Source organism: Prunus avium, chromosome 1 (assembly GCF_965620075.1).
Source record: "Prunus avium chromosome 1, drPruAviu1.hap1.1, whole genome shotgun sequence".
NCBI classification, from domain to species: domain Eukaryota; kingdom Viridiplantae; phylum Streptophyta; class Magnoliopsida; order Rosales; family Rosaceae; genus Prunus; species Prunus avium.
Window position 1 is genome coordinate 61701081 of NC_142284.1, and position 22324 is coordinate 61723404.

Genomic DNA, 22324 nt, shown 5'->3' on the forward strand with positions numbered 1-22324 from the left:
AAGTGCTTCCTAAAAAGGCAGTCCCAAACGAGCCCTTAAGTTACAAGACTCTGCTTCTATCTTCTTTTTTTTCTTTTTCTTTATATAAGCGATAATAAAAGAGGGAAATGCAAACACAAAATTTCGGATGCACGGATAACTAATGTTAAAACATGCTCTAACTTCTAAATAAGTATAAAAAAAATATTAAAAAAATCCCTTTCTTTCACATAAGCATGTGAAAATCCACCATATATAAGAAAAGAAAGAAAATAATATCAACAAAAAAGGCCCTCTCTCCAAGTCTTGTTGAAGGAGAAATATTTGTATATTTCAGATACACCACGTGGTTGGTGTACCATCAAATACATATAAGATATGTGGAAATATTTTATTTTTATTTCTTATGTATATTTAGGTGCAAAGCCACATACAGGCTTGCAGTGGCTGTGGCCCTAAACTTTATGAAAAAGTCAATAACTCTTAAACACATGCTACTATATCAATTGAAATATAAAGCTATAAAACCTTGAAACTACGATAATGGCCCCCTAAAGACAAGTTACTAGCTCCGCCACTGTATATTGGACAAAATACTAATATATTTTATGCGAATTAGATAATACACCAGCCACGTAGTTTACGCATTTCCATGTCTCTTCTCAAACGTTGTGGGCATGAATGAAGTATATGTTGTGTACGTTGTGGGCATGGCACGTGGTGCACACCATCCTAACTCAGATTTGCGTGCAGAAAATGGGAAAATCAGTTACCTTGTCAAACTGTGGGCTGTTTACCCATTGGTTTTCAATTTGCCATGAAAACAAGCCAAGTTTTTCTTTCTTTTTAGTTTAGAAAGAAAGAAAGAAAGAAAAATTGGGAAACCAATTAGTGACATATTCCTTTTCTTTGTTTGCTTTTCTTTATGCCTTCTCTTTTCACATGTACTATATGCAATTTGCCGACTTCTCCCGTCATATGGCACTACAACCACATGATGAGAAAAATAGACGAAATTGTATATAGTTGGTTGTAAGCAAGAAAAAATCCTACTTTTTCTTTTCCCTATCCTCCATTTGCTCATAATCCAGATAGCCTTTTAACGGAAGCAAGAATAATAATATTTATAAAGTCCTACAAAGCATATATATGTTCCTTTTTGTTTTTTTTTGTTTTTTTTTTATTTTAAAAAAGGGGTTATCTAGGTCAATATATGGCATATATAACCAAAAGGGATTGAACACATGACACATTAACATCAAGCCCATCCCATATACAAAGTAGGCTAGGAAATACAGGATCATTTCTTGTTTTACGGCAGATGCTGTCTCTGACTTAGGCCATGGCCTATTCACTTCCCGGGGAACATGATTTGCCACTAAATTGTTCTTTTCCTTTTTATTTTGATTTATTTGGGCCTGCGTGCCCCGTGGTTTTCACTTGTGATTGTTCTTATTTCTCTGTATTAAAAATAATAATAATAATAAACAGGATCAAATTCCAACAGTCCAAGCAAGCATGTCTTTCTTCATTTTTCATTTTTCATTTTTCGTTTTCATTCTTTGTTCTTGGTCCAATCTAGCAAAAGCGATGTAGATCCAAAGAGAAACTCTGCGCCTTGAGCAATTGGAGTCTACGGTCAAAATCTCCTTATTCTGGTTACATCACAACTTCTTTACCATGGGAAACTTAAAAGCAATCAATGATATTCCAGTACAAACAAACATCTCCAAATTAATTTCCATTTAAACTTTTCCGAAACTACATAGAAATGCCATGGACAAATTCAAATACCACATGTAAATTCCTGTCTTTTGGTTTGAGTAAGCACCGCATCAACGTAATTCAGGAAATGTATGATCCAATTGTTCAAATTGAAAGCACCTGTCTGATACGAAACGTTCAACAAATTACAATGCACAAAAATGTAGCTCAACCAAACACCAAGGAAGAAACACTCTGTACGTATATATATTATCTTAAATTCCTTGCGCTTGGAGTCACAATAAACATACATGTAATTTATATTTGGTCTTCAAATATGCATACAAAACCACCTCTATCCGCATGCAAACTTAAAGCCTCAGATTTCCTACAATGTTTCGGGAACTTTGGCAAAACACTCTTACTACTCACGGTCACAGGACACAAGATGACAAGTAAAAAGCTAGAGAGATTTTACATATGTTGATAGAAGACCATATTGGAGTGAGAAGGCAAGCAGATGCAAGACACATTTTTGCTAGGTGTGCAAAGCCATAAATAAGTTCTGCTTACGGGCATGTTCCGGGATAAGTCGATTGACTATGTCTGGTGTAATTCCTTGAAGCTCTATCAAAGAGAATAGAAAGAAACATAAAAGGGGCATTAGGAACATGGAAAACCAAATATAAATAATTTTAATGGATGCAAAACTGCACGTACAAGGAAAAAGAAGAAAAGACACCCTCTTGGTTTTTGTAATCTGTTTTCAACTACAGTATGTATTGTTTCCTACTTCTCTCAGTCACTTCATTGTCTTTTTTTGTAATAAGAAACATAATTTCATTAAGAAGGGAACAGAACAATTCAAGGGACAAGTTGTCTACTGGTCTAGCTATACTAGCTAAACAACTCAACAAAGATACACGGCACCACACCAACAAAACTAGTAGTGTACGGCAGAATTCCAATCATACAATATATCCTGAAAGGAACCATCCCTAAATTCTGAAGATACCAACAGCCAAAGTGAATCCCAAAAATGAAGCCTATCCCATAGAAGATCCACCTCCACATCCCTTGGCGCCGCACATCCCTTGGTGCCCCCTCCCCCCTCCCTCCAAAAGTTCTATTCCTCTCCACCCACACCACCCAAAAGATTGCCATGACAGCACATCTCCCGAACACCATACAAATTATAAGAGCATAAGAAGTAAAAACCCCTAATTTAGCACAAAGACCACAAACCCTTGATGCCCCTTCAGCGTCTTTATTTTCTTATGATTATTATTTTGTACCTTGTTTTTAACTGTAACACCTCAAACTCAGAACTTCCTCAACAAAGTGGTTTGAGTCGTACTCGGAATGGAAATTAGTTGTTCAATGTATTTTGGCCTTCTCAGTTTTATGAAGAAAAGCATTATAGGCCATAATATTAAGCAGATATGGCAGAGGCATAGAAACATGGAGTTGGACACGGCCAAACCCAAGAGTCCAGACAGGCAACAAGGACTAGAAAATCATAGCTTGCCTCATAGTTTCAGATGGGAACAACATCTATTTGAAGTCCATGTTACTAAGGGCAGCCTAATGTGGCTTAATAACTAATGCCATCTAATTACATACATGCAGCACAAAGTTGTTGAAAAGAAACAAAACCCGTCTTCTAAATTATATCTACATATTTATGAATAGAGACTATTACTTGACGTAGACGTCGTAATCAAGTTAAATAAAATTAGAGAGAGGGACACTAAATGAAAGATCAGAAAAGCACAAGACAGCCATTTCTCGCATAATAATTTTGAATTCACAACTTTTCAAGGCTTATATAATGTCATATCCCAAATAAAGTTTTGTTGATGTAAAGTTCAACAGTGCTATGACACAATCCATCCATTTTTTTCACATTAGATTATAGAACTTGTAATTATCATAATAACCAAGAAGCCACTATCAGCAATCTCCATAGGAAGTGAGAAAATTGAGATGGTATCATATGTTTATTGTAATAGATACTAATCAAACTCACCCTGGGATTTAAAGTTGAATAGAGGAGGGAGAGGGCGACCATTAGGAAGACGAGTATTTGGGTCTCTCAATTCATCAAAGAAAGGATGAATGCAAGCTTCCAACTGCAAAACCAATGGAGAATAGTGATTAGCACTGAAAGATAATATCCACTGAAGGAACAAAAACAAAGTAAGTTAAACTTACAGCAGTGCATCGCAGATTGGGGGAATACTGGAAAAACCTACAAACAAGATCTACTGCTTCTGGGGGCAAGCGTTTTTGGAATACCTATAACATGACAAGAATATCATACTGAATCTCCATTGTAAATGAAACTCTTTTCAGAGCAAATGCTAATTACAAACCAAAATGCACAAAACCACTATTGATGGAAGTCACATATGAACATGGATATAAACATCATATCAATGGGAATGGGCATACTACGTTCTGCATTAGAAAATATAATTTGGGGTGTGAGGGCAGTCAGGCAGTCAACATGCAGGATGAAGCAGTTTTTCATGACTTCATTTAAACAGGGCTTTTTCGAGCTTGAGCCTGCAAATCTTTCATTTACCAATCAGCAAACTTAAGCTAAATCCCTATATGGCAGGTCATTAACATTTTTTCCTGCCCTTCAACACGTGCTTGGAAAACGGTATACCTAAATGAAAAAACTTCTATTTACTTGAGCAATCAGTGAAATCATTTATAAAGCCATTTTCAACTCATAACTAAAGAAAATATTTTCACTTTATCTACCTAGTACAATCTCCTCACAAAACTTGGGAGTGGATTGTTAAAGATACCAACCAAATACCCTACTCACTACCAAAGCATTAATGGAATCATTACTAGTGTTGCCCCATAATGGACTCCTTCTGAATCAGCAACAAGAGGAGCAGACTTCATGCTGTAAGTTTGATAATGATTATGTACACATTTCAGTGTAATTATACAATTAAGGTTTAATAATTTAAATCACAGCTTGATTGGTCAAATGAAATTATAAATGATTGAATCATGTGTGAACTTTTGAACGCCAGAAGCAAACATGAAAGGATAGTGCACGAGTAAGCAAAGACACACCTTATGCCAGGGATGAGGCTTTATCTGTGGGAATTTGAATTCAGTATAGTTTGGATTCATGCACTTTATCTCCTCCCTAGTTGGAGTTCCCAAAACCTGCACAGAGTTTAAGATACACAACGTGTCTATTTAAGAATTCCTTCTTTTCATAATTGTGGAGAGTTGAAGATGTATTAAAGAAAAGATAATATATGGAAAGGATGTATTTTTGTGGGCAATTGCTTCTTAAGGACTAGAACTTATTTTATACTTTTACAACTCTAGAAGATTTATTCCATCCTGTTTGATATTTCTATTCACCACTCAAAAGGAAAAACAGAAAAAGAAAAACGGTGACATTCAAATGAGAAAAGAGTTTACGATAGTTGATGCCGAAAAACCAATCTGTGTCTCAAACACAGTCAACCTAGACAGAGTCCAAGACAACTCATATACTCAACCCTGATGGGTTTAACTCATAGTTTTAATCCAAAACTTTAAATACGCTAAATTAAAAAGAAAATGGAAATCAACATATAAGTACATAGATGACCTCACCTTAATGATCTCAACTAGTTGGTCAACTCCACTTTCGCCAGGAAACAAGGGCTGCAAGAGAAGTTGGCTTGACAATATTAAATACTTTTAAGGAAAAATAAAAAATAAAACAAGTTAGTATTCACATATTTGAGTACCAAACCACCTGCCCAAGAAGTAATTCAGCCATCACACAACCTGTAGACCATATATCAATAGCAGTTGTGTACTCAGTGGCACCAAATATCAATTCTGGAGCACGATAATATCTTGAGCAGATGTAAGAAACATTTGGTTCTCCTTTCACCTGATACAATGGAAACAGGGGACCTTTGTCAATAAATGAAATTAAGAAAGACCCCTTCGTCGGTAAACAGGATGACCTGAAATACTTACTAATACTTTTGCGCTTCCAAAATCACAAAGTTTCAGCTGATGCGTGTGAGGATTCACCTGAATAACAGGTAGCATTAGAGCATGATCAAAAATTCGAATCACAGAATACATCCACACACACACATATACGCATACGAAAATTCTCTAAAGAGGACATCCACATTTATAAAAGTAAAAAAAAAGTGCAGACATCCTTGGAGGGCCACCCTGCAATGTACCGGATCAAGAAATATTGTTGCAAATTAGCCATATGGGAAATTATTTATACATCCAATTGTCAACAGACAAATAGACAATGACAGTATTTCTGATAATAAACATTGAAATGATGATGATAACCAAATGGGAAAACAATTTTCAACTTCACCCAGATGGTTCTTAGAGAGGGACCACTGGCTCCGCTTAGGAACCCAGGGAATTGGTGTGGCAGATAGCATACAGATAAAGTGTTATACAAGAGCACCCAGTTCTTCGAGAAGGAAAAAGAAAATATCTTACAAGTAAGTTCTGAGGCTTAATGTCACGATGGCAGATTCCAATGCAATTATGTATATAAGCAAGAGCCCTGCAGATCTGCACCAAAATAAAGTCGGAAAATAGAAAACAATACTTTAAAAAATATGAGACACTAATAGAAATTCAAATTACGTAGTAGCCATAGCCCCTATGCTCGTTTGTGGAGCAAGATTCATGCAGTAGATTGTGTTAAAATACAATTAAACCAAAGGAGAAAACTAAGAATCAAGACAATTTGATACCTGATAGGTGTAAAGTTTAACATATATTAAGGGCATCCGCTGGTTGATCCTACTATAGTTCCTCGCAATACGGTTAACAGTTTCAGGAACAAATTCAAGTACGAGGTTCAAGTAAACCTCTTCTTTGTCTGTGGTTGAAAAGAAGCAATGCTTTAGGGCCACAATGTTTGGATGATCCAACATTTGCATAATCTGTAACTCCCTATTCTTGTAGCGCTTGTCTTGAAGGACCTTCTTGATAGCAACAATCTCTCCAGTTTCTCTACATTTTGCCTGTGCAAAGAAAGTTTTATCAACACTAATTCATTGGAAAATTAGGTGGCTTTAATTGAGCAAAATATTTATCTACCTGGAAAACAACACCAAAAGAACCAGTTCCAACCACATGTTCTGAAATATAACTCACAGTCTGTCAAAACCAAACAATGAAACAAAATGTAAGTCACCAAAGATATAAGAAATCACCACTTCTGATTTAAAATATTACTAAATTAAATTTGAACGCAAATAGATTTTTATCCAACCTGCCTAGATTGACCACTTCGACCACCAACAGTTGTTCGTATTACATGCCCTGTTTCAGCACCCACGCCATCAATGACATCCGGTTCACTATCCTACAACAGAAGAAATAGTAAGAACTGTCAACTGAGTGTAGCAAAAACACCAAATTATAGTCAAAACCAGTCACATTCAAATAGAGCAGGTGCCTAGTTCATTTTGCTCACCTGTTGCTTGTTAGAAATGTAAAGACCCACCATTTTTCATGTCATAGTTGCAACAATTGACATGTTTCTTAAACAATTTAAAATGCACAAGGCTTACTCTATCCTCATCATGATCCGGCTTGTCTCTCAATCTCATCTCAAGCATCTCCCTCCCGAGCCAGTCAACCGAACTAGACGAACTCTTGAAGCCATTCACCGACCTTGAACTGCCAACTCCACCGTTCCCTAAGCTAGCAGACGCCATAACAATGTCTGATCACTACCGCAGATGCTAGTACTTCTCAACCTTGCAATACTCTCTACTTCTGCGTCCCGTCCCATCCAAGCACCTATCTTTCTATTAAACAACAAGAAGAAAAAGAAAAAGAAAATCAAAACTCTTTAAGGGTCTTTTACAGGTTTGAAAAATTGAAAAAAATAAAAAAACAACTAAGAAATTAAGACGGACTGTTGAACAGAAATGAAAGCCAAAAAAATAAAGAAACTTCAATTTAAAGTTAACTAATTTACTTTCAGATCCACACCAAACTCACTCCAACTTTCTATTTTAACCACAAAATTCGAATGCAAAACACATTAAAATGAACGCTGATCTTTCAAAATCAATCAATCTCCAAAAAAAAAATCACCAGTGAATTCAATACATTAAAAATTCAGAGATTTTGTAAACGGATGGATCGTTTAGAAGACTGACCTGCAAGCGTTTCGGAGAGGCCTCGAAGCAGAGCTCGCGCATTTTAAATTTTGCTCTTCGAATTTTGAGATTGGAGCAGAAAAAATTGCACAAGAAAAAAGGGTTGATCGGAGAGAGTGAACTGTAGTTGATCAGATTATAATTATTAATATTATTAATATTACGGAAAATCAATTAACTTTTTGAGCTTTTTTTTGGTTTTCTTTTTCTCTGAGTTTTGAGCGGTGAGAGAGAGAGAAAGTGGACAGCTTTGGGTTGTTTTCAAAACAAACAAAGAATAATGGAGTTGGGACAAATAAGACGCTGATGATGGTTATACTATACTCTACTCTTTATCTAAAACTAGAGGAGGGGAGGGGAATGTAGATGATTATGCACTTGTTTTTCCTTAACAGTTTTTTGTTTTTTTTTTTTTTTGGGGGTATTACAAATTTAAAAGCTTTTAGAACATTTAATTTTTTGCAAATTCTTTTCTTTTAAAAAAATGAGATAAATTGCATTTATAAGCGAGGTCGTCAACCACAAAGGCCAATATGATTGATACAAAGACATAAGCATAGTAATCACAGGGTTAATCCAAATATGGACGAGTCCATTGATAACATCAAGCACACTAGCTAGGTGTATAAATTCTAGCATAAAAGCCACAAGCTTGAAAAAACCCCGCAAATACCTCAACGCACAAAACTACAACTGTAATTACAACTTTTAAAATCTCACAAGTAAAACTTATAAGTAGAGACTATAAACACGCAACAAACTCAAAAAGAGTTGATTCACTTATAAAACTCAAAAAATTGCACACACACAACAAGAAAATAAAAAGTTGATATGCTAACACATCGTCCCCAAGACTAGGGGTGGGCATTTGAACCGGTGAACCCAGTCGGAAAATAGTTATGTTAAGTTTACTTATTCATTTATATCCAACATTATTAATAAGTCTAATTAATATTCAAATAACATTAGTAACTCCAAGTAATATCTATATATTTTAGCCACTTTTTACAATATTCAAACCATCAGTTCGCTTGATCTAAACCGAGAGTAATAAAATGATGAATATTTCCAAAAGTTAGTGACGAAAGAAATTGAACCCTAGATCTCCACTTTCCATTGCCACCGAAATTTTTCATCTTCTCTTCTTTGTCTCTCTCTCTCTTGATTTCAGACTTAGACATGTACTCCACCTCAAATAATGATGCGTCAAGTGTCCCAAGTCATTCATTGGCTATGATACTAATTGTTCTAAACTTCGCCATCTAAATCCTTCATGGTTGATTAGGCTCATGAACCATCTAAATATGAGGTTTTATCTCAAAAGATACGAGGGCAATTTAGAGAGAGAGAACGCTACCACTTAATATACCCATTTATGCACAATTATTTTTCCGATGTGGAACAGTTGTATTTGATCTACAATTTCCAACATGTACAACACACGACATGTGTGATATTTTGTCATAAAAGACCTTAATGTTATTTATGGTGAAACCACATACTCATGTATTTATTTTGACAAATTTACGATGCAAGATTTTATATCCTTCAAATGTTTCTATAATTAGGGCTCACCAATTTGCCTGCATCTCATCAAAACACTTGTAAATTGTAAGCAACTTGTTTTATTCTTTTGCAGGCAGTGCCACGTCACATCAGCAAGCCTTTAGCAGCTGCCGACCAACGCTAATACGCTATCTTTGTTAACAATGTCTCTATTATCGATATCATTATCATTTCCCTCTCTACAATTATGATAATAGTAACGTTATATTTAATGTAGTCGGATAATAATATCGTACAAATAGTTTTGTGAATACTAGTCTTATCTAAAAGGCTTGCTCATCTCCCCTCCAAAATACTCACGACTTTAAAGTTTCTTAATCAAGTGGTTTTTCTTGTATTATCGGCCATGAGCGGTTTTATTAGCGAATTAATAATTTTATTGAAAGACTCACTAATTAAAATATCTTTAAATTCGACAATAAAACCGCTCATCTCATGTTAGATAAGATAGTGAGAGGCGTATAATATTTTATAAGACTATATATATATAATTTGGTAATAACATGACATGATCCAGCAGCAGCAGCAGGACCACTTCAATATGCTAGCTCTCAATCCAAATGGTCTTGTGGGTCAACATCTTCATCCTGGGGACGACCGGTAACCTTCCATTATGTTGACTTTTTTGTTACTTAATGATCATTCATGTATAAATATCTCTCTGCATGCACATAACATTCCATCTCTATCTTCATCCAAACCACAGTTTTCATTGTAGAATATCAAAATATGTGTATTCAAATGGTTTAAAGAAAAAAAAAAGAAATCAGATGTGCATATAAAATTGCTCAAATTTGACAATATTATAGTAAGGCCAAATGTAGAGACAATCAAGTATTTTGACTTCCTCATTCCTCATCTTGTCATGTTGAAACGAAAAAACAATTATTTATTTATTGGGTTTAAGACCTAAATAACAATTTGTCAACGTGATCTAGCCTACTAGTAAAAAAGGATCTTGAATTGCACATTAGTGGTCTCAAATTCGAACCCTCATGGCACCTTGACTCCCCATTCCTAATCCTAACTTTGGCAACAACAAAAAAAAAAAAAATAATTCAATTAAAGTAATAATGTTGTATGATAGTAGAGTGTTAGTTGAAGCTGCATATGAGTTATATATTGACTAGCATAAATAAATACCAACAATTTAAGACTGAATTGTGGAACAAGTTATGAATACAGGAATTATGCTACGCCACCTATCTAAAAGAAATAATGTGAAATGATTCGTAGAGCCCACATTAAAATAACAATATGTATCAAGAAAAATAAATATTTGTTTACCAAAAAAAATTAAGAAAGAAAAGAAGCAAAATACCTACAGGCAACAGAACTTTACATAACATAAAGGGAACAAAAGAAGTAATGATATTAATTTAAATAAAAGGGAACCACATTTTCTTTCTTTTAATACTCCTTATTTTATGTTTCAATAGTACATACAGAATATTTTATCATCCATTCAGAGAATGTGGCAGTGTATATAATACATTTCTCAGAGGATGAAATAATTAATACGAAAAAAAAAATTGTATAAACAATACAAATCTTAGACTACCATGTATTCAAATTCCAATGGCATCAAGAAGTTCAGAGTGCTGAGACACAGAAACTAGTGAATTGGCTACAATGGCACCACTTGCAGCAACTGCAGGGACTCCAATGCCAGGAAAAGTAGAATCTCCACAACAATAAAGCTGAGGGATGGAAGTAGAATGCCCTGGGAAAGAGTCTTTACCAGCTTGTATTGCTGGTCCGTATGTTCCTCGGTTCCTTCGGAGAAATCTCTGATGTGTCAATGGAGATCCGACTAACTTAACCTCACATTTCTCTCGGCTAAAGCCAGGACCAACTGCGCGCTCCACGGCTCTCCACATAACCTGAATTACAAGTGATGAATCATAAGCAATGGATAAGAAAAATAAAAGAGATCAGAAGTTGTTACAACAGTAACAAATTGAGATAGGACAATGATTTAATGAAGTGTAAGAATGGAACTTAATCAGGTAAGCTTTAAAGGGGCCGGTGGGGAGAAGGTGATATTCAGCCATATGCAAATGTTAGAAAGACTATTTCCTACTGTTGATTTCCAGTTTACATGGAAAGTTTTGCTGAGCTTTGATGGTAAAAACCGACCAATTGTTTTCGTATTATGGCATCATATATTTAACTAATGGGGTTCCATGTTTTGAGGCATTTTTCAAAGTTGAGGAAAACAAACGAACATGACTGTTGCCATCTCTATCTATATCTCTGACGCACACACATATAAACAAAAAAACAGAAAGCTGCCATGTGAGCTCATACGATGCATGCATTTTAACCATGAAAACCTGTCCACACCCAGCAAAGCAGAAGCAGAAGGGAAAAAAAGATACACAATTAAATGGGAAATAAATAAAAAAAAGAATTAGGTGTGAAGTACCACTGGATTTGCTAAAATCCTGCTAAGGATATAAGAAAGTCTACCAGATTTTATTCAAATAACTGGTTTTTGTGTTTTGTTATTTTTCTAATTTAAGAATCTTGATCATGACATAACGTACAGGAGGCTAGGTTCTCACTACTTACATCATTGATGGCCAGTGAGTCAAAATGGCACCAATGTTATTGCTCATCAACTTGAGAGAAAACTAATGCAATTATGAGTCCAATTTCTTGACCACAGAAATGAACGAACCTTTTTTTATTTGTTTTTTGAGAAAGGAGTTTTGGGCAAGGGGGGCTGTTGGAAAGTAATCAATACCCGATTCTACGGGAACTAGAATAGGAAAACCTTCTTTGTAATTATTTGACTTTTCCTAGAATTGCTGTACAATTCTTTTCCTGGTTAGGCTATGTATATTTTCCTAGTTAGGCTTGTATTCTCCCTGTATAAGAACGTTGTACAATCAATAGAATTATTAATTCCGGCACAATATCTTCTATAACAATTTTACATGGTATCAGAGCAGGAAAAACCCTAGCTCTTGTGTTTTTTTTTTCCTTTTGCCGTTCTCTTTTTAAACAAAATTTAGATATTTTTCTTGTTTCGCTACTTCTCCATGGGAGACGACGAGCAGAGCAAGCCTACGAAGAAAGATGGAGGTTCTGGTGCCTCCAAGGATGGTGGTGCAAATGACGCCAGCAATCCTTTTTTTGTTCATCACAGTGACCATCCGGGCATGGTACTTGTTCCCAAACTCCTTAACGGCGATAATTACACAACGTGGTGCCGGTCAATTCGCTTATCCCTTGGCGCAAAAAATAAGCTAGGGTTCGTTGAAGGGACCGTGCAAATACCGTCAGAGAAGAGCAATCCAGATCATTACTCTCGCTGGTTACAGTGTAATGATATGGTGCTCTCATGGATCCTTAATTCCATTGAACCTGAGATCGCCGATAGCGTCATCTACTCGACAACGGCACATGAGATTTGGGAGGACCTGAAGGAGCGATTTTCTCAAAGCAACGCACCGAGGATTTTCCAACTACAACGAGATATTGCTTCTCTCCATCAAGGGCAGATGTCTATCGCTGGCTATTTCACCAAGATGAAAGGGTTGTGGGATGAATTGGCTTCTTACAACGATTCGCCAACATGTTCATGTGGTGCTATGAAGAAGCATCATGAACGAGAGGAACGCAATGCCCTCATGCAATTCCTAATGGGTTTAAATGAATCCTACAGTGCTGTAAGGGGGCAGATTTTACTTATGAATCCTTTGCCAAGCCTTCGTAGAGCATATGCGTTGGTTTCGCAAGAGGAAAAACAGAGAGAATTAGGTTCTGCACGGGTTGTAGCTGAAAGTGCCGCGATGGTGGTGCGATCCAGTCAGCAACAACATCGGGCCAACAATAATCAACGGCCTAATATTGGCCAACAACAGCAGCAGCAGCAATACAGGCCCAATCAGTCGCTACCCAACTCCAGTTTCAGCCAACAACCGTTCCTTTGTTCTCATTGTGGGGATACAAACCATGTTGTTGAAACATGTTGGAAATTGCATGGCTATCCTTCATGGCATAGACTACACAAATCGGGAGGAGGCAATAACAAATCAAAAGATGGTGGGGGCCGCAATAAATCTTCTTCAGCAAACCATGTGGATGCAAATCCTAGTTTTTATGATGTGAAAGCCGTGATGCCCAACCTCACCAATCAACAATATAAGCAAATATGTTCAGTCCTGAAAGAGAAGGAAAGTGATTCACAGCCTGATTCCCAAGCAAATCTTGCCAGTTCAGGTTTGTTTAAAACTTGCTCTACAACACTTGATTGGATTATTGACAGCGGGGCGACAGATCATATCACGTCTTCCCCTCATTTGCTCACAAATGTGAAGCATTCCACCATGCCACCTGTGAAGTTACCAAGCGGAGACCAGGCTCCAATTACTGCTACTGGCACTTTACCAATAAATTCATATTTATTTTTAAAAGATGTGTTGGGGGTTCCCACATTCAAAGTTGACTTGATGTCTGTGAGTAAGATTACAGAGGATTTATCTTGTTCAGTGACTTTCTTTCCACACTGGTGTGTTTTGCAGGATTTGGCTACGAGGAGGACGATTGGTCTGGGTAAGCGACGTGGAGGCTTGTACTATTTAGCAGCGTTAGCTTCTCCAAACTCCTCCCCAAATAAATCTGATCCATCTTGTCATTTGGCTTCAGCTTCCGCAGATTTATGGCATCGCCGTTTGGGTCACCTATCTTTGGCCCGCTTAAATTTTATGTCCAAAACATTGTTAAATTTTCCTTGTTCTTCAAATAATATTTGTGATATTTGTCCCTTGGCCAAACAGACACGACTCCCATTTACTAATAGTTCCATCACCTCCTCACACCCTTTCGCACTCATTCACTGTGATATTTGGGGTCCACATAAAATCGCCTCTTTATCCGGGGCACATTATTTTTTGACTGTGGTGGATGATTTTACAAGGTTTACATGGATTTTTCTCATGCACAATAAAAGTGACACACAAGAGCACCTTCGATCTTTTTTTGCCTATACCCAAACACAGTTCAACACCAAAATCAAACAGATACGTGTGGACAATGGGGGAGAATTTTATTCCCTTCGCAATTTTTTCACAGATCATGGGGTCATTTACCAACGATCTTGCGTTTACACTCCCCAACAAAACGGGGTCGTAGAACGCAAACATCGCCATCTCATTGAAATGGCTCGGGCTTTACTTTTTCAAGCCCACCTTCCTCTTCGATTTTGGGGAGAAGGAGTGCTTACCGCTGCTCATATCATTAACCGAATTCCCACCAAACTATTAGCCCATCAAACTCCTTTTGAAAAATTATATGGGAAACCACCTTCCTATAAACATATGAGAGTCTTTGGGTGTCTTGCTTTTGCCACCAATAATCATCCCACATCCAAATTTGATGCTCGTGCCAAGAAGAGCATTTTTTTAGGGTACCCTAGTGGGCAAAAAGCTTACAAGTTGTATGATCTCACTACTCACAAAATTTTCATCAACAGGGATGTTAACTTTTTTGAGCACAATTTCCCTTTCCACACTCTCAGCCCAACCACACCATCAGTCCAATTGCCTGTCCTACCCACACCACATATAGCAGACCTTGATCCATGTCATCCAACCTTGGGCCCACATGACTTTCCTCCAACCAACCCAACTTTTTCCCCTGAACCCAACCACACACTTTCAAGCCAAGATGATCCTATATCTCCAGCCACGCCTAACCCTCCAGCCAACCATTCTTCTTTTTATCCCATTGACCCACCTATTTCTCCAGCTGACCCCACCACATCATCACCTATTGCACTTACAAACCCAGAACAACCCGCTTCTCTTCCACTTTCTACTCCTCCTCTTTCTACCAATCCACCTGTCAGAGTTTCTCAGCGTTCCAAACAAGCCCCCGTCTGGCAAAAAGATTATGTTCTTAATCACGTACTAGTGCCCAGACCTGCATCATCGTCTTCCTCGCTGCCGATCCAGCCCAAAGGTACTCGTTATCCTCTCTGTAATTTTCTCTCATATCATCGTTACTCACCTTCACATCTCTCTTTTATTGCAAATGTCAGTAGTAGTGTGGAACCTTCTTGCTTTACAGAGGCTGCTGCAGATCCCAATTGGCAACAAGCTATGCGCTCTGAACTTGAGGCCTTAACATCGAACAACACATGGACGCTCACTACTTTGCCCCCCCGACAAACACCCCATTGGTTGTCGATGGGTTTACAAAATCAAGCACCGTTCTGACGGTTCCATCGAACGCTATAAGGCTCGCCTCGTTGCCAAAGGATATACTCAAACTGAGGGGATTGATTATCATGATACTTTCTCCCCCACGGCCAAGATGATTACTGTACGTTGTTTGCTTGCTATCGCCGCTGCTCAAAATTGGTCCCTTAGCCAATTAGATGTTAACAATGCTTTTCTGCATGGGGATCTCCATGAAGAAATTTACATGTCACCTCCTCCCGGTCTCCGGCGACAGGGGGAGAATCTTGTGTGTCGCCTCAATAAATCACTCTATGGGCTCAAGCAGGCATCTAGGCAATGGTTTGCCAAATTCACTGAAGCTGTTCTGGCTGCTGGGTTTATCCAATCCAAGGCAGATTATTCTCTTTTTACATGCAAGAAAGGTACATCGTTTACAGCCTTGTTGATTTATGTTGATGACATACTAATAACTGGGAATGATCAAAAGGCAATCTCATCTCTTAAGCAATTTCTACAGTCACGGTTCAAAATAAAGGACCTTGGAGATCTCAAGTATTTTTTAGGGATTGAAGTTTCCCGTTCAAAACAGGGCATATGTATTTCACAAAGAAAATACACCCTTGACATACTCAAAGACAGTGGCATTTTGGGAGCAAAACCGGTAGCCTTTCCCATGGAACAAGGCACCAAACTTTCTGATGCAGGTGATTTACTCAAAGATCCATCTCAATTTAGAAGATTGGTAGGGCGCCTAATATATCTCACCATCACACGCCCTGACATCACATATGCAGTACATGTGCTTAGTCGATTTATGCATGCACCCCGAATGCCGCATATGGAAGCAGCTCTCAGAATACTGAAGTATCTTAAAAATGCACCAGGGCAAGGTCTATTATTTTCAGCTGGAAATAACTTGAAGCTACGTGCTTATTGTGATTCTGATTGGGCGGGGTGTCCTATGACGAGGAGATCCACGACTGGGTATTGCGTATTTCTTGGGAATTCATTAATTTCTTGGAGGACTAAGAGACAAAAAACTGTCTCATTATCTTCTGCAGAGGCAGAATATCGAGCTATGACAGGAGCATGTTGCGAGCTCACTTGGCTACGAAGCTTGTTAAGTGACCTACATCTTCCACATCCAGAAGCCTCAATTCTCCATTGTGACAACAAAGCTGCACTACATATTGCTGCTAATCCAGTCTTTCATGATAGAACTCGTCATATAGAGATGGACTGTCACTTCATCAGAGACAAGATACAAGATGGCACAGTCTCTACCAAGTTCATACCTTCTTCACATCAACTAGCAGACATGTTCACCAAACCCTTGGGAAAAGATCCCTTCTTATCCATGCTAGGCAAGTTGGGAGTTCTTGATATTCACTCTCCAACTTGAGGGGGAGTGTTGGAAAGTAATCAATACCCGATTCTACGGGAACTAGAATAGGAAAACCTTCTTTGTAATTATTTGACTTTTCCTAGAATTGCTGTACAATTCTTTTCCTGGTTAGGCTATGTATATTTTCCTAGTTAGGCTTGTATTCTCCCTGTATAAGAACGTTGTACAATCAATAGAATTATTAATTCCGGCACAATATCTTCTATAACAATTTTACAGGGGCCGGGGTGGAGATTATCGCGAAGAATTCAAACCAACAACAGAAAAATGACAAACTCGGAGAAAACAAAGCAAGAGCAACACAGACCGAAAATATACATCAGGAACTGATAACTCCTCCCTCAAGAACCTTCCAGAACTCCCATGAAATTATTCCTATTTCAGAAAAATATGTTATATTGCTAGATAAAGTTACGAGTCTCAGCTGATTAACAGGTTTTTAAAACAGCAGGTTAAAATCTTTCCACTTGCTCAAGTTTCTAGTTAATAAACTGAAAACTTGATCTTAGAGAAACATGAAATGTTGCTCATGCTAAGTTTCACTAGTCTTAGCTGATCAACATCTGAGAAACCACAAAGGAAAATAGAATTTGATTTATCAATTGTACACTATCAACATATTGTGCGAGAAGTTGGTGTATATTATATGTCGGTTAGGTCTCTGTAATTGTACTAGGGGTTATATTTGGCTTTTCTTTTTGTAAGGCTGCACTATATATATGGTCTTCTTTGAATTCAATTAATAAGAGTGGCCGTAAGTTTGCAATTGGATTCTACATGATTGGCTCACACTACATGACTAAATCAACTAAGCCAAAATAATGTGGCTAACTTTTACTAAATTTATTCACTGGATATACAGATTAGTCAAGCGCTGCAGAATTAATAAATTGAATGACAATAAATGTAGGTAGCATATGTAAGTACCTCAGATCTCTCAGCTTTGAGCTCTTTGTATGCAGAGCTTTTACGGTCAAATCCTTTCCACAAATCAAAGGGTTCAGTTCCTGGAAGATAAGCATGTAACACATGTTTCCCAGGTGGTGCCAGATCCGGACTTAGTACACTAGGTACAGATATCAAAACAACATTCTGGTCAGCATCCACTCCTCTATCCCAATCATTAACAACTATATGATGAATCCCCAAGTCCTTCCGTACGTCCTGGTTGTTAAGAAGAATTTTGAACACATTATTTGAGAGAGAATTTGGATCATGTTACTACTTATGTCAGCTTCTTATAAGAACACTCACCTCTGCATCAAATCCCAAATGAAGATGCATGAATGATTCACATTGAGGAGTCGTCTTAGTCCTGTCCAGATATGACTTTGGAACAACTTCCTTAGGTAATAGATTTAGAGTGTCCCACATAGAGGCATTGCTAACAACAGCCTTTTTAGCACGTATAAACTGCAGCATAAATGTTTGTTCGAGTGTTAACATCAAACTAAAAGTAATTCAGTTTAAAGACTTCACAGTATATTTTATCACACATAATTTACTTACTTGACCACTTCTTAGCTTGACTCCAGTGGCTCGACCATTTTCAACAACAATCTTTTCCACATGACTTCCAAGAGACATCCGTCCACCAAACTTCTTCAATCCCCGAACAAGAGCATCAACAATTGCACCACTTCCATGAAGAGGGTACTCAAGACAGCAGCCTGGCTTATACCATTCCGCAAACATGTAAATCTGAAAAATTGGAAAGAAAAAAAGAAGTATTATGTGATGCTGTAGTCATATGACAACATCTTACATCAAACTTACATATATGTTCAAAACTGGAAATCATATAAATAAGAAATAATGGGATGTAACACTTAACAGATGAGCTAACTCTAAAACAGATGCATTTCAAAGTATCCTAAAAAATAAATAGAACAGTACACTTAGTTGCAATTACAAAAGCTGTACAATTTGTGATATCAAGATGGTAAGATGAAAGATAATTATGTGAATATGTATCAACTTAAGAGTTATAGGGGATTGGTGCATTGTAGCGGCTATAAACTAACATTTAGCAATAATCAGATATTGTTCACCACCAAAACCAAAAGTAACCTACCATAGCTAAACATGTAGTTAAAGAATCAGAAAAATCATTAGGCACCTATATGTGGCGTATTGCATATAACAAGTTGGACAACAAGCACAGAACTCGAAACAAGCTTCTAGCAAAGCATATGCTAAGCATAGTTATTATAGCAATCCCTAAGAGATTTCTGTAGGAATTAATGCATATTATTTACCATCTCTGCTGAAAGTATACCATTAGATTTCACCCCAGCAAGCAAGAAAGCCAATAGGTCCACCCAATTACGTATAAAGGGATCTTTGAGTTCCAATGAGTCAATGATTTCTGAGAATGGTCTGAGAAGCTTTGTGGCACCAAGTGCTCCCTGAGGTCCCATTTGTACAAAAGATTTCAAGAGAGAGGGAGCATATCTTGCAGCGGCAGTGGAAAGAACACCCAAATCCCCTCGGATGGAAAGTGGAGGCAGAGCCATTGCAGCTGCAGACAATGGAAGAATGGCATCCTGTAGAAGAGTTTCATTTTTCCTATGAGAGGTAACCCAAAAGAAAACTGCTGTGACAAGAATATGGAGGTATATACATAGGTATTTCATTTTAGAAGAAACCATATATTCCAGTATGAGCTTTCTAAAGGCCAAAGGATACCAACCAATTTAATGATCATTACTTTGTCCTTTTTATTTCAAAATATTAAACCTAATTATGTCCGCACAAAAATTCCCCCATTATTGATGGTACTCACAAGAAGTTTTTTCCATTCTCGAACAGCATTTGCACTTGCATACTTCTCCAGGTCCTGGAAGGGGAAGAAAAACTAAACACAGTGAGTGAAAACTCCTTGACTATAAACTGCTCAGTGAATTATTTCTGGGACAAACTAACCATTAGAAAGAGGTTAGACAGCAACAAAGGGGATAGGAAATAATCTAGCAACACAAGCAATAGGCAAGTTTATTGATTAATGATTAGGTAGCGTCTACTCTTGCAGGGTTAAGAATGATCCGAGAGATACAAAAGCAACAATAAGCCTCATAAGCCAAACCAATGATTAAAATGATGAAACCTCAACAATCATAATCCACCTTGTAAAATTCTGTGGGGCCAATGCGCGACAGAAATTCACCTTCAGGTAAGTAGACCATCCATGAATCATAACTAGCACAAGAAATTGTCTCACCCAATGCATCCAGAACCTGGAAAATCATCGAATCAGCAAATCATTGGACTCATTTCCAAGTTTTCTTAGACATTGCTTTAAAGTCAACTCTATGAAAAATCTTTTGACTATCTTTCCTGAAAACAGCCTAAAGTTCCAACTCATAATGTACTAAATGAAAGGAAGAAATGTCAGTGTAAAGATTATATCACCTAACCTGGGTCAAGTTAATGCCCACATTCCAAGCAAACTCCCTCAATGATTTTGATCTTGGATTGAAATTTAGACTGCTTTTTTTTTTTAATATCGATTTTTGTTGTGCTGCAAATTTGTCTATGCTATTAATAGAAAGAAATGAAAGTAAATCTAAAGCAAACCTTGACTGACACTACAAATGAGTCCTTATCATAATGACCGAAAAGCAACAAAAGAAAAATGAAGGAACAAATTACCTGACCAAGAGGATTAGCCTGAGGGCCTTTTGACTGAAAACCAGAGAACAGAGATGGGCCAGAGTCAAATTTAAAGCCTTTAATGTCAAACGAATGAGCAGCACCCCCAGGCAGATCATGACTCTCTACGACAAGAACATCTTGCTGGTACCTAGCTAAGAGCCCGGCGCAACACAATCCACCGATACCACTTCCAATGACTACAACATCAGCCTCTGGTTTCCCTGCACAATAAATGGAGGCATTTATCAGAAAACTACTGAAACAACTACGGAGAGGAGGATTCGACGATCTTCAGAAAATCATTGAAAATGTTATGCATCAAAAGACCAGATTATGCAACACTAACTATCTCATTTCGGCAGTTAGGAAAAGACATTTTAACTGGAAACCATGCATGGAGCGTTTGACACGTCCCATTTCCTTAACCAAGAATCCTTCCTAACCCTCAAACTAAAATCTCAGAAGCTGATTAAGTTGGACATCAGAAAACAAAACCTCTACCTACCTCAATCTCATTTGCCTAATTCAGATTCAAGAATCCATTTTAGTAATGGAATAGCATTGCACATGATGACATGAAGGAAGCAAAGCAACAAAACTACTACTAAACTACTAAATAATTCAAATTTTTAACTGTAACACTTGGGTGAAGAAAACCCAGAAGAGAGAGTGTGAGAGAGTGAGTCCACCTGGGAAGGATCTCTTTTCTTTGACAGAGACAGCTCCAGTTGAAGAAGGCACCTGACTGACGGAATTTCGGGCCAAAACGGAATTTCTGACCGTTGAGGAGTTGGGAGAGAGAGGTTTGAAAGACCGAAGAGTATTATTTGGAAATGCTGCCATTACCACCAAAGTTGATAAGCGATAAGAAAAGGACAACTCCTTTGAGAAGAACACATGCAATGCAATGAAACGAAATGCAAGCTCAGCTTTTCTTTTCTCAGTATATGTCAATGCTCTCAGTTTTGAGTTTTGAGTGCTTGGTTGGTCTGGAGTAGACTTGTAGTTTTGACGCTAACCACGTCCCCAGTTTTCTTTTCTTTTCTTGCTGCTTCCGGTTCCACTTCTATCTCCATCCATTGATTTATTTGTTATTTTATCCATCAAGAGCAAAGACTTTTTTGGGCCCAAAACTCCAAACTTTTTTAGGCCTTTCATTCTATTTCTTTTCTTCCCAACGATTGCAGGGCAGGCAGTCAGGAACCGTGTCTATTTCTCTACTATCCAGGTCAGAAATAAATAATTAAAAAAAAACACCCCACAAAAGTAGAACAAATCTGATTTATCCTCTCTTTTTTTCTTTTTGCATCTAGGACTGAATTTGCAAGATGCAGCAGCTATCCAAAACTCCAGTCAACTCCTGTTCCCGTCCAATTTGAAGTGTATTATTAAGTTGAAATGATTGAAAAGCTAATTTTAAAACCTAAAAAAAAAGGCAAGTCAATCCAGAAGAATGACCAATCAGAAGTCAACAGCCATCAGGCTAGCCAGGTAAAGCAATACAATCTACACGCTGCGAAGAGTCATCTCCCAAGTTTGCAAAACAATGCCTTCTGAGAGAGAGAGAGAGAGAGAGAGGCAACACAAATAATGTTCCGGTAATTAAAACACTACCACAACCTGTATTCAATCTC

At 37.5% G+C, this 22324-nt stretch overlaps 2 protein-coding genes across 3 annotated transcripts; both read right to left on the reverse strand.

Annotated features, from left to right (window-relative positions):
• Positions 1-1926: 1926 nt before the first annotated feature.
• On the reverse strand, positions 1927-8185 carry SK41 (shaggy-like protein kinase 41). Its single transcript, XM_021968858.2, has 13 exons — positions 7875-8185; positions 7278-7517; positions 6977-7069; positions 6802-6861; positions 6453-6725; positions 6193-6267; positions 5695-5751; positions 5465-5605; positions 5320-5370; positions 4783-4878; positions 3898-3981; positions 3713-3815; positions 1927-2310 (listed from the first exon to the last, which is right to left on the reverse strand). Exons 2-13 carry the CDS (start codon positions 7422-7424, stop codon positions 2222-2224), a joined length of 1269 nt encoding a protein of 422 aa, XP_021824550.1. The 5' UTR covers positions 7425-7517; positions 7875-8185; the 3' UTR covers positions 1927-2221.
• Positions 8186-10817: 2632 nt separating this feature from the next.
• LOC110765714 (FAD/NAD(P)-binding oxidoreductase family protein) lies at positions 10818-21814 on the reverse strand. Of its 2 annotated transcripts, none has more exons than XM_021968919.2 (9): positions 21380-21814; positions 20688-20911; positions 20162-20272; positions 19822-19875; positions 19295-19582; positions 18546-18737; positions 18291-18449; positions 17964-18200; positions 10818-11323 (listed from the first exon to the last, which is right to left on the reverse strand). In XM_021968919.2, the coding sequence occupies exons 1-9, from the start codon at positions 21531-21533 to the stop codon at positions 11009-11011; spliced, it is 1734 nt and encodes a 577-aa protein (XP_021824611.2). In that variant the 5' UTR covers positions 21534-21814; the 3' UTR covers positions 10818-11008. The 2 variants fall into 2 exon arrangements, with proteins under 2 accessions (XP_021824611.2, XP_088102097.1); XM_088245971.1 differs by having other exon boundaries at positions 20203-20272; positions 21380-21520.
• Positions 21815-22324: the final 510 nt, after the last annotated feature.

Bases quoted from the DNA above. Each gene is read 5' to 3' on its own strand.
- SK41 (XM_021968858.2), bottom strand. From the start codon at position 7,424: ATGGCGTCTGCTAGCTTAGGGAACGGTGGAGTTGGCAGTTCAAGGTCG. The intron at 3,816-3,897 runs GTAAGTTTAACT...TTGGTTTTGCAG, and splicing joins CCAATCTGCGATGCACTGCT to TTGGAAGCTTGCATTCATCC. The intron at 2,311-3,712 runs GTGAGTTTGATT...TCTCTTTGATAG, and splicing joins ATTCAACTTTAAATCCCAGG to AGCTTCAAGGAATTACACCA.
- LOC110765714 (XM_021968919.2), bottom strand. From the start codon at position 21,533: ATGGCAGCATTTCCAAATAATACTCTTCGGTCTTTCAAACCTCTCTCT. The intron at 20,912-21,379 runs GTGGACTCACTC...TTTATTGTGCAG, and splicing joins AGAAAAGAGATCCTTCCCAG to GGAAACCAGAGGCTGATGTT. The intron at 18,201-18,290 runs GTGAGTGTTCTT...CTTAACAACCAG, and splicing joins ATTTGGGATTTGATGCAGAG to GACGTACGGAAGGACTTGGG.